General features: G+C 46.6%; 1 protein-coding gene across 1 annotated transcript; it reads right to left on the reverse strand.

The window, feature by feature from the left end:
• Positions 1–7,045: 7,045 nt before the first annotated feature.
• ZNF304 (zinc finger protein 304) lies at positions 7,046–12,511 on the reverse strand. Its single transcript, XM_065899244.1, has 3 exons — positions 12,479–12,511; positions 10,749–10,875; positions 7,046–8,871 (listed from the first exon to the last, which is right to left on the reverse strand). The coding sequence occupies exons 1-3, from the start codon at positions 12,509–12,511 to the stop codon at positions 7,046–7,048; spliced, it is 1,986 nt and encodes a 661-aa protein (XP_065755316.1).
• Between the last annotated feature and the right edge of the window lie 455 nt (positions 12,512–12,966).

Consider the following 12,966-nt stretch of genomic DNA (forward strand, 5'->3'; position numbering starts at 1 on the left):
TGCAGAGCATGGGCTCTAGGTGCACAGGCTTCAGTAGTTGTGGCACGTGGCTCAGTAGTTGTGGCTTGCAGGCTCAAGAGCACAGGCTCAGTAGTTGTGGCGCACGGACTTAGTTGCTCCGTGGCATGTGGGATCTTCCTGGACCAGGGCTCAAACCCGTGTCCCTTGCATTAGCAGGCAGATTCTTAACCACTGCACCATCTGGGAAGCCCAGGAGCACCGAGTCTTAGCCACTGGACCACCAGGGAAGTCCCTTGTGCCTTTCCGAATAGCATAACTGTACCAAAGATGATTTGAGCCTTCGGTGGCCACTCTGGGGGACACTTGATTTGAACAAAAGGGTTAATTTGTAAGACATCTTTGAAAATAAAGGAAATAAGAGTTCTCAGGCCCAATGGATAGTATTTTTTCTTAGTATGCAGAGGACTCCAAATTAAATTCTGAAATAAAAGTTACATCACTAAAAGATTCTTTGCCAAAAACTAATAAGCAAGTCGACAAACTCAGCAGGAACAAAGGAGACTCATTCCCCTGTAAAGCCACCCTCTCCTTGTCCTGCAGTAGCCTCCCACATCCAGCGCTCCCACCCCCTTATCCTTCTGATCTCTCTCCTTAGCACGTCTCCCCCTACTCTCTCCCTTGTTCAGACCCCCTACTGTAACTGAGCAAAAGCCAAACTGACATTGGGTGTTTGCAGCAAAGTAAGGGTTTGTTGCAGGGCACCAATCAAGGCAGTGGGAGACAAGTCTGACACCCACTGCAACTGGGTCTTTGAGTTGGGGGGTTTTAGAGGGGAGGAAAAAAAAGCTGGGGTTAATCGTCGTCTTGTGACGTTTCTTAATCATAGTTTCAGGAATAAGAATGCCTATTGTTTACGAGTCTATGGTCTGGTGGTCCATGACCTGGAAGTTCTGTTAGCTCATCTTGCCCTGGAGAAACACCCCGGTCTGTACATTAACGATGTTATCAACAACGGCAATTTTAGTCATCTGACTCTGGTTGATTAGGGTTCAGTTAGCACAGGACTGAGGTAGAAAGGGACAAGAAAGGGAAGAGAGTTTTGGATAGAGAGGTTAATCATAAACTCAGCAGGGGAACTCGGTTTTAGGGGGACTCAGTTTCATCACCTTTTCCCAACTCTCATAAACCCCAAATGCCAGTTACCTCTAAATATCCACCCCAGCCATGAGTCAGGCATGCAGAAAATTTTAGAATTTAAACCTTGTACCTGAGCTGAATTAAGAGGTATAACTAAAGATTCTTTTCAACTCAAATAAGACAAGCAAGTAATCATTAAAAAGTTTAGAATTCTTTAGGGTACATCTGACCAAGGTCACCTAACTTACACAACTTGTATACATGGTGGTTGGAAGCTAAGATGCTAAATCAAAGGTGACAAAAGCTGACTGGACTGACCAGGAAGGGACTGACGGGAGTTCTCTTTCCACAATAAGCCTGAGGGTCATAGAAAGTTCAGGAAACTAGGTCCAAGTCTCCTGAAAGCTATACCTGAAGTATTAACAGCAAAAATCCACTGTAATTTAATCATTAAAGCAAAAATACTTTTAAACTATAAGAGATTTTCAGGACTAGAAAAAATTCCTAATTTCAACAGTTGGGAGTCACAGAGGTGCTTATGTAAGAGCAGCTGTTTCATGTCATTTTACCAGTGATGTTAAGTTTGAACTTGGAGACCTAATTCAAAAACAGAACTTAGAATAATTAGCCCCTTTAGCTGAACTATAAAACCTGGCAGCTACATATCCACAAGACAGGATCTGAGGAAAACATGTGTCCCTGCAGATCAGCAGGGGCTAAGGGGCCCATGTCCCAACCAACCACCTATTGACAAGGACACTTGTAAATATTGTAAATAGAAGGGACACTGGAAAAAAGGTTGTCCCATCTTATGAAGAAAAACCAAGACAAAGAAAACCCCTCAGGGACTCCCTGCTCCCTATGCAGGGGGCCCGAGTTCGACCCCTGGTCAGGAAACTAGATCCCGCATGCGGCAACAAAGATCCTGTGTGCCGCAACTAAACGCCCGGAACAGCCAAATTAATTAATTATTTTAAAAAAGAAAATCCCTCAAATCAGAGCAGTCAGGGTGCTTTGAGGAAGGAAAAGTGGCCAATAACCTGCCATATCCTTTAAGCCCTCAAGATGAGTTAACTATAGATGATCATCCTCACCAATTCCTGGTAGGTATGGTTGCTATTTTTTCTCCATTAAATACCAACAGCTTAGCTCAATCTCTTCCTAAGAGTGGAAGGTATTTCAAATAACCCACAGATTTTCCCCATTTCAACAGTAACACTTGGGCCATTGACTGAAAAAGCAAAAGCATTCTTCCTGCTCTGTGATACCATCCCTGCAAATTTAATAGAAAAAGTTATTAAACTGTCAAAATCCTACAGGTAAAAGAAGAAGTTACAGGGAAAATGTTACAAACATAAATATTTTGAACTAGATGAAGATAAAAATGCTACGTACAAAAAATTGATATGCTACAACTAAATTAAATGATTAGAGGGAAATTATAACTTTAAAAAGCTTATCACAGGGCTTCCCTGGTGGCCCAGTGGTTGAGAATCCGCCTGCCAATGCAGGGGACCCAGGTTCGAGCCCTGGTCTGGGAAGATCCCACATGCCGCGGAGCAACTAAGCCCGTGCGCCACAACTACTGAGTCTGTGCTCTAGAGCCTGCATGCTGCAACTACTGAAGCCCACACACCTAGAGCCCATGCTCTGCAACAAGAGAAGCCACCATAGTGAGAAGCCCACACACCGCAACGAAGAGTAGCCTTCGCTCGCTGCAACCAGAGAAAGCCCGCGCACAGCAACAAAAACTCAATGCAGCCAAAAAAAAATTAAAAAAAGAAAAGCTTATTACAAAAGAAGAATGATGTCAATAACCTAATATTCCATATTAAGAAACCTGGAAAATAAGACCAAACTAATCCCAAAGCAAGGATAAGAATGGAAATAATAAAGAATAGAACAAAACACTGAAACAGGAAACAGAAAAAATATTTTAAAAAATCAATGAAAGAAAAAATGTTGGTTGTTTCAAAAGATCAACAAAATTGACAAAACTCTAAGTTGGCTCACAGAAAAAGAAGACAACAAACTAACAAAGTCAGGAATGAAGACACTACAGAAATTAAAAGTATCATAAGGGAATATTATAAACAATCCTATACCTCCCAAATTAGACAATTAAGTTAAAATGGACAAATTCCTAAAAGACACCAATGATCAAATCTGACATAAGTAGAGAATGTATATAGGACTATACAAAGTAGTTTTTATTGAAAATCTTCCCACAAGAAAATTCCAGGCTCAGGTGCCTTCACTAAGGAATTCCAGCAAGCATTTAAAAAAGAAATATCACTGATCCTTCAAAAACTCTTCCAGAAAACAGAGGAGGAAACACTTCCCAACTTATTCTATGAGATCAGAATTACTGTGATACAGCAGCAGTCCCCAAACATTTTGGCACCAGAGACTGGTTTCGAAGAAGACAATTTTCCAATGGACTGGGTGGGAGGGTTGTTGGGGCGGGGGGTGGTTCAGGCGGTAACACGAGCCATGGGGAGCAGCAGATGAAGCTTTGTTCCTCGGCTGCCCTCCCGCAGCTCACCTCCTGCAGTGCGGCCCGGATCCTAATAGGCCATGGACCAGTACCAGTCCACGGCCCAGGGGTTGGGGACCCCTGTGATACAGAGGTATCAGAAGAAAACAAATATACAAACTCATTATTGTTCATCTATATAGATGTAAAATACATTAACAAAGTATCAGAAAACTGTCTCGGCAACATATACAAAGGATTATACAACATGATCCAGTAGGATTTGTCCCAGGAAAGGCAAGGTTGGCTGAATATCAATTAATGGAATAAACCATATAAATAAAATAAAAGACAAGAAAAAAACCCCCAAAGCCACACGATGATTATCACAATAAATGGAGAAAACTGGAACAGAGAGTCTAGAAATACATCCATGCTAATACAGTCAAGTGATCTTTGAAAAGGGAGCAAAGGCAAAGGAATGGAGAAAGGATAGCCTTTTCAACACATAGGGCTTTAAAAAAGTGACCCAGACACAGATCGTACACCTTTCACAAATATTTTCGCAAAATGGATAATAAACCTAAATACAAAACTATAGAATAGGGCTTCCCTGGTGACACAGTGGTTGAGAGTCCGCTTGCCGATGCAGGGGACATGGGTTCGTGCCCCGGTCTGGGAAGATCCCACATGCTGCGGAGCGGCTGGGCCTGTGAGCCATGGCCACTGAGCCTGCGTGTCCGGAGCCTGTGCTCCACAACGGGAGAGGCCACAGCGGTGAGAGGCCCGCGTACCGCAAAAAAACAAACAAAAACAAAAAAACTATAGAATACCTAGAAGATAACACAGGAGACAATGAAGACCTTGGGTTTGGCAATGAGTTTTTAGATACAACACCAAACCACAATCCATGAAAGAAAAACCGAGTATTTTGGACTTGACTAAAATTTAAAAGTTCTGCTCTGCAAAAGACACTGTTAAAAGAATATTGAAAGATATTCATCATATGTCATTAGGGAATTGCAAATTAAAGCAACAAAAACATACTGTTACTACACACCTATGTGAATAGCAAAAATCGAAAACACTGACAACACCAAATGCTGACAGGGACATGGAGCAACAGAACTCTCACCTACTGCTCATGGGAATGCAAAATGATACAGTCACTTTGGAAGACAGTTTCTTACAAAACTAAATATACTCTTACTATATGACCCAGCAAATCATGCCTTGGCTTGAAACCAAACAAACTGAAATCTGAGGTCTACAAACTTATGTCCTCCTACACACAATGCATATTGCAGGTTTATTCATAACTGCCAAAACTTGGAAGCAATCAAGATGTCCTTCAGCCAGTGAATGGATAAGCAAACTGTTACATCCATACAATGGAATGTTATTCAGTGATAACTTATAAGCAAATCTTCACAGCAGCTTTATTTGTAACAGCCAAACGCTGGAAATAACCCAAACATCCACTAACAGGCAAATGGATAAAAAACAAATTGTAGTATATCCATACAATGGAATAATACTCAACAATACAAAGGAACAATTAATACATGCAACACGATGGCTTAATCTCAAAATAGTTACGGTTAGTGAAAAATGTCAGAGTCCCCACTCCCCAGAAAGTATATACCATGATTCTATTTATATGAAATTCTAGAAAATGCTTGCTATTACTTGTGAACTGTGGGAAAGGGGGCCAGAAAGGACTGGGAGGAAAGGATTATAAAGGGATACAAGGAATCTTTTGGTTGTGTGGGATATCTCCATTATCTTGATGGTGTGGTCTCATCAGTATTTACACATGGTGAAACATAACACGTTTTACACTTTATATATTCAGTTTATTTCATGTCACCATACCTTAATGAAGATGTTAAGAACTAAATGTTCCCTATGAAAATCCATATTTACCATTCCTCTTGGAAAGTCACATCTGCCAACTGTTCTGGTTCTAGCATATCCCTCTCCCCACAGTTTAGGGGGATGAGCCCTGCCTCAGTATCAGCAATGAAGTCCACATCCACTTCAGTCACTAGAAATGTTGGCTGGGTCAGAGAAGCCTGATCCCTGGATCTCTCATCAGTGCTGGGGTTCCTGCCTGTGCAGTGATGGTCATAACGTCAACAGCACAGGGAGGTACAGGAATCCACAAATCTTTAGATTATTTACTGTAACAGTGCATTGGCCGCAGGAGACTCAGACGTCTGAAGGTCCTGAGAATTTCTGTACACTTTCATGCCATACAGCCAAAATCACATGGACGTTTATAGATGCCACTGTTAGAATAGACACACATTCTCTCACTAGCCACAGTCATCCCCACTCCATTATATCAGTGTTTCTGTACCAACTATGATTCCTACCTTGGCCTAAAGGGCTAAAGCCTTCCAGTCAATGATACTTGCCTATGAGATTCTGGACATCAGGGACTGGCTCCTGTACAGGTCCAGGAGACAGAAATCCCTCAAAAGTGCTGGGGAATATGGGACATTCCCTAGGAACAAAAGACCCAATTCATGTTGCTTCCACAAGCACTGGAGATTTCCACACCAACTGTGCCCTCCTCAGAATGAACTCTGGGCTCACAGGAAATCCTGACTTCTAAACCACAGGATTAGGTGCATAAAGCTCTTCAGACTTTTCTAGCAAGCCTTGGGCAACAATGCAACCTAGGCCAGACTAGACTGAGAGCTGTTCTCTACCACCCAGTTGTCCCTTCTGAGGCACATAACATTGGTGTCAACATAAGGTGTTCCTCCCTTCATGTCGGTAAAACCCAATTTTTTCTCAATCCATTAGACACAGTGAACCGACCTCCCATGAGTAAAGACTGTCACAGCAGGCCTTTATCACTGCACAAACTAGAGTAGCATGGACAGGGAGTTCCAAAGTTGGGTGACTTGGGAGCAAGATAAATAAGTCACAGCTATCATGTGACAGTCAACATTCTCCAGGAAGAAGCGAAATCTTGTCTGGAAATCCCCAGTAGACTCTGGTCCTTTCGGCCAGAGCTAGATCATGGTCACTCAGTACCCAGTCATGGAGGTGGAAATGAGGACCTTCTGTGCACTGAGAACATTCACAATCCCCTAGAGGGATGAGGAGAGACAGCACAGGGCTCCACCTTTCCTGAGCATATTGGAGTAACTGACAGACACTGTGGAAACTTAACACCAATGAGATGGCTTCCACCACAGGCACTGGCAGTGATATAACTGTCAAGAGCCCTGGACAGTTGAGGAAGTGCAATGCACCTCATGAGAGCTTCTCACCTATGTGGTACTTATCGGGAATCTCCCCGGGGTGGATGTACGATTGTACAAGGTTGACCTGCTGGCTCCCTCACAAAGGGCACTCACAGAGCTCTTCTCTGGTGTGAGTCCTAACACCTTTAACAAGGATACAGCACATTTTCTGCATTCATAAGGCCTTTCTCTAGCGTGAACTTTCTGGCTGCTAAACAAGTGTAACAGATGCAGCTAAAGGGCCATCAAAGCTGTTGCATTCATGAGGCCCTTCGCCAGTGTGAACTTTCTGGTGCCGAACAAGATGGGAGCTTCTGCTATAGGCTTTCCCACATTCACTGCACACGTAAGGCTTCTCTCCAGTGTGAACCCTCTGGTGAAGGATGAGGCTAGAGTTGCGGCTAAAGAATTTCCCACATTCACTGCACTCATAAGGCCTCGCTCCAGTGTGGACTTTCTTGTGCTGAACAAGGTGGGAGCTACTGATGTAGGCTTTCCCACATTCACTACACACATAAGGCCTTGCTCCACTGTGAACCCTCTGGTGTAAAATGAGGCTAGAGTTGTGGCTAAAGCATTTCCCACATTCACTGCACTCATAAGGCTTCGCTCCAGTGTGAATTCTCTGATGCACAATGAGGTTGGAGCTATGGCTAAAGAATTTTCCACATTCGCCACACTCATAAGGCCTTTCTCCGGTGTGGATTTTCCGGTGCTGTACAAGCGTGTCTTTACGGCTGAAGGCCTTTCCACACTCACTGCACTCATAAGGCCTTGCTCCAGTGTGAATTATCTGGTGCTGAACAAGTGTGTCTTTGCAGCCAAAAGCCTTCCCACATTTGCCACACACATAAGACCTTGCTCCTGTGTGGACTCTCCTATGTTTAATGAGGCTGGAGTTATGGCTAAAGAATTTTCCACATTCTATGCACTCGTAAGGCCTTGCCCCAGTGTGAATTCTCCAGTGCTCAATAAGGTGAGAGCTTTGGCTAAAGAATTTCCCACATTCACTGCACTCATAAGGCCTTTCTCCAGTATGAAATCTCTGGTGCTGAACAAGTGTGTCTTTACGGCTAAAGGCTTTTCCACATTCAGTGCACTTATAAGGCCTTTCTCCGGTGTGAATTCTCTGGTGCTGAACAAGGTGGGAGCTTCTGCTGTAGGCTTTTCCACATTCGCTGCAGTCATAAGACCTTTCTCCAGTGTGGACTCTCTGGTGTTGTACAAGCGTGTCTTTGCGGCTGAAGGCCTTCCCACATTCACTGCATGTATATTGTCTTTTCCCATTGTGAAATTTCTGGTGGGTTTTTAGGTGAGACGGGTGAATGAAGGCCTTTCCACATTCCTTACACACATGTGATGTTGCTCCACTATGAATTTTTGTGTGATGAATAAGAACTGATTTCTCCTTGGACAGATTTCCACATGGTAGGCAACTGAAAGCTCGCACTTCAGCCTGAGTTATCTGGTTGTCAAGGAGAGTGAAGGTGTTCAGGAACGTTTTCCCATTGTCACTGCAATTGAGAAGCATCAGTTCATCATGGTCTCCCTGGTGTCGCCCGAGTCTGGAGCTTTGTGGAAAAGGCTCCATGAACTCAGCCTTTTTGCATGGACTCATTCCATTGTAAGTGCTTTGGTACTGGAACAGGCCAGAGCTACCTGGCAAGTCCATCCCTTCCTCCCTGCAAGTAAAAGGTCTCCCTAACGTGTGGACAGCACAGCTCTTCACAAGTGAGGCCCCATCATCACCCCTTCTGACGGGATTCTTCCCACTATATTGCTTCTGGTGCTGATAAAAGTTTTCACTGAACAGGAATCCTCGCCCACAGGGGTCACATGTGTACAGTTTCTGTGCAGGGCATGATCCCTGGTGTTCAGCCAGGTGCAAAATGTCTTTCAAGAGTGGGTCACATATCTCACACGGCTGGGCTTTCTGGATAAATGGACATGACTCAGGAGTCCTGACCTCTGACACTCCTTCTACAAAAACGCTCTGCTCAGAAGGGGCCTCCTCATTGTCTGCTTCACACCAACAACCTGAAATCAAAGAAATGCTAGTGAAGGACATGTTGACTTTGGGGGGAAGCAGCAACTCCATCACATAGGTATGTGTGACACACCAATGAATGAGTCCACTGACTTTTGGCAGGATGAGGGAGCCAGGATCAGGAAGGGCTCACTGTCAGTCCTGGGCCTCTAAAGGTCACAGTATGAAGGAACTCTAACGATGGGTAAAGACAAAATGATGTTGGACAGTACTGGAAGTAGAGGCGAGGTCTCCAACTCACTCCTCTACAAAAGCGTTTCAGCAGGGCCTCGGCTGCTGGTGTCAGGTGAGCTCTGTGCAGAAAGCTGTGTCCAGGCCCAGGAAAATCTGATTGCAAGTAAGTAGCTGGTTCTTAAGGACTACATACAGATATGTGCACAACTCATGACACATTATAGTAGCCAGTGTTGCTGAGCACTGTGGACGGAGAAGAGGAGAATGAGTGAGAGACATGGAGGCCAGAGAGGTGGGGAAACAGCCAAGGGATGGAAGACAGAAATGTCAAGTGCCAAGAATGGGGAAGGAAAGGGAGAAGTGAGGTACTGCTATGTGCCTTGGCAAGAAAACACTGGTGAACACAAAGCAGGTTGATGGTACGATGTGAACCCAGCCCTAAGATCACTCTCTTTCAGCTCCCATGCAGCAGGGTCAGGCCCTCTCTGGCCTCTCTCACTGTGGCTGGAGTCAAGGCTCCCTGTCAGGAACCCGGGGCTTCCTGTCCCTCTCCACCTGGAAAACTACATGTGATCAGGAAGATGGAAGTTGTAAAAAAATCATAGGGCAGATGGGTGGCCCAGGTAGACCCATTCCACAGAGAAGAAGAGAATATGTTTTTAAAAAAGGAGAGAGAGAAAAACCCGAAGGAGGATTTGGCGGAACATCCCTGTGTCTGCCACAAGCAGTGACCATGTCAGTACCTACAATTCCTGGCATAGTCATGCCCCAGGAAATCTCAGCCAGAGGTCAGGGGCAGAACATGGACGCAGAGGCATCATGGATCTGGAAGTGCCCAACCGAGACAGAATCTGTGAAGCAGACTGTAAGAGCCCTGAACTGCTAACCTGATCCTGAAAGACTTTGGGCAGAGGTGTCGGGACTGCTCAGCGAGGGAGGGGACACCACACACGGCCCAGCCTCGGCACCCACAGTGCCTACTCTGGGAACCAAAGAAGGGAAGGAGAAGAGTCATTGATCTGGCTGGACCGAAAGACCTGCCCCAAGGGAAGTGGGGAAAAAGCAAACCCCAAGGACACTGGAGCGGGCATGAGGGCCTGTGGAAGGCAGCCTCTCTGATGGCCCCCAAGAATGCCTACCTCCCAGTATTCCCGCCCCTGTGTAGGCCGCTTCCCTTGACCGTAGGTGGGATTGATTGACCCATTTGAATAGAGCAAAAATGATGGGATCATTTTCTCCAAGTCAGGTTAGAAAAAGACCAGCCATCATCCTGGACATTCTCTCTTGCACACTTGCTCAGAGAAGGCACGTTATGAGGTGCACTACATGTTATGAGGTGCACTACAGAAAGGCCACCATGACAAGGAACCGAGGGAGGCCTCTGACCAACAGCCAGTTGGAACTAACGCTCACAGTTCAACAAGCCGCAAGAAATTACATCTTGGAAACACAAAACATGAGTGAGTTTGTAAGTGGATTCTTCCCGAGAATGGCCTTCAGATGAGAACACAGCTTTGGCTGACAGCTTGACTGAAACCTCATGAGAGACCCTAAGCCAAAAGCACCCAGGTAAGCTGTGACGAGCGAGGTTCCTGAAACACTGAAAGTTACATAACGCATTTTAATTGTTTTAAGTCACTAACTTTTGGAGTAATTTGCCATGTACCAATAGAAAACTGAAACAGGGACTTACCCAGCGAGGCCACAAGTGCAAAGTTCTCCAGCATCACATCACGGTACAGGAGTCTCTGAGCTTCCTCAAGGAGCTCCCACTCCTCCCGGGAGAAGTACACGAACACATCCTCGAAGGTCACACAGCCCTGCCACGATGGGGACAATTGAGCCCACGGACAACAGGACTCCCCAGTCTACCCATTAACCTACCCCACCACGGTCCTCCCCAGCCTCCCAATTCAGAGGCGATACTAGGCCTTGACACAACTATTGCCTGCTCTCTCCTGTCCCTCTGATCACTGTGTGCAGCCCAGAGCAGAACCAGGCAGGTGGGCAGATATATATTATATAAGCTATGGGTCTTGCATGAAGGGCACAAAACACTCTCCTGCTAGCATCCTCAAGAACATGCCTCCCAGAAACAACTAAGGCCATCAGGTCACATTCCTCCCAACATGTATCACTCTGAACCACACTTTCCTCATATCTGGGGCCACACCCCATTAACACTGACAACCCTCTGATCCACAACATATGCACCTCCAAGGCAACCCCCACTCCTGAAGCCACTCTGCATACAGTATCCAGGAAGTACTCATATCTTTATGACAGGCACCACTGCCACCCAGGTGCCTGAGCACGATGCCAAGTCCTCAGGGCCCAGTTTCCACTTTCTTTGCCACCATCAACACTTATGTGGACTATTGCAGTAAGCTCCTCCCTCATGCCCACACTCCATTCTCAATTAGACAGCAGCCAGAGGGAGCCTGCTAAGATCCGATTCAGAGCATCTCTCTTCTGCTCCAAATCTTCAATGTTTTTCAACACTATCAGAATAGAAGCCCAGCTCCTCAGCCTGCCATTCTTGCCTGACTCCTGGCCCTTTTCCCAGCAGACATAATGAAGACCTGTGGTTCCCTGAGGACTCCCAACTCAATCTTACCTCCAAGCATTTACACATGCTGTTCCTGGGTCTAATACACCCTTCCAGTCCTCATCCCATTGGCTACCAGAAGCAGGAACCTCTTCATATAACTGTTGGCTTAGATTCAGGATACTGGGCTAGAAAGGACCCCTCCTTTAAGGCCCCCAGACTCAAGTGCAGGGAGAGGGACAGGTGAAGAGTCCCAGTATCTCACTATGTCTCAGCAGAAAATCTCCAACGACCCTAGTTTAAAAACATATACAAAATCCATACACCTCTCTAACCTCCACTGCCACCACTCTGGTCCACCCACCATCAACACTCACCTGGACTACTGCAGTAGACTCCATCCTGGTCTCCCTGCCCACCCTCAGGCTTCCCCAATCTTTCCACTCTGCTACAAGAGGAAGCCTGTTAACACCTATGTCAGATCACCTCCCTTCTCTGTTACAAACCTTCTATGGCTCCCGCCACCACCAGAAAAGAGGCCCAGCTCCTCAGGCTGCCATTCTAGGCCTGATTCCTGACTGCCTGCTCTCTATTCTCACCAAACATAACATAAACCTGCGGTTTCCTGAACACTCCTAATTCATTCTCACCTTCAAGTGTTTGTACCAGATGGCTCCTGGGCCTTGGAAACCATTTCACGCCTCACCCCGTCAACACTGGGAATGGGAACCTCGCCACATATCCACCGTCAAGGACCGCCCTTCACCGCCTTTATACTCAAGAAAAGGGAGCGATGAAGGCGAAGTGCTGAAAGCCCTAGAACACACCATCCCTTACACCTGAAGCGGTGAGGGCTCGAGGGACCCTCCACTCACCTGAGCCCGGTCCATAAGCGTCGCGGTCGCCATGGGATCCTCTGAGCAGAACCGGGTCGAGAAACTGGCGACTGGAGCGGGCTCTGCGGGAGCAGCCGAACCCCCACCCCACACTGGGCGAAGGGGCCTCGGGACGACTGTCGCACTCAGAGCCCCAGGCTCCCCCTTGTAAAAAGGCGCTCAGGCTCAGGGTGCCGCCTCCGGAAGCGGACGAGGACGGAGGGCTGGTGCGAAGGCCTCGGGAAGAGCGCAGCCCCGGCTGACACCTCCGCGCAAGGCGGCCCGTAACACGACGGGGACCATGGATCCTAAAAACGGCGCGGAGGGAGGTCCTATCCTTTCTTCTGTCCTTCCCTGTTAGCTTCCGAAGAGCCGCACGGAAGGGGGACCCCAGCCAGGCCTCCCAGCCTCCACAGCCACTCTAGACAGCCCTGGCGCAAGCAAAAGACGTCACGGCCGCGACGCCGGAAGTCCCGCCTCTGCCGGCA

This window comes from Phocoena phocoena, chromosome 20 (assembly GCF_963924675.1).
Source record: "Phocoena phocoena chromosome 20, mPhoPho1.1, whole genome shotgun sequence".
NCBI classification, from domain to species: domain Eukaryota; kingdom Metazoa; phylum Chordata; class Mammalia; order Artiodactyla; family Phocoenidae; genus Phocoena; species Phocoena phocoena.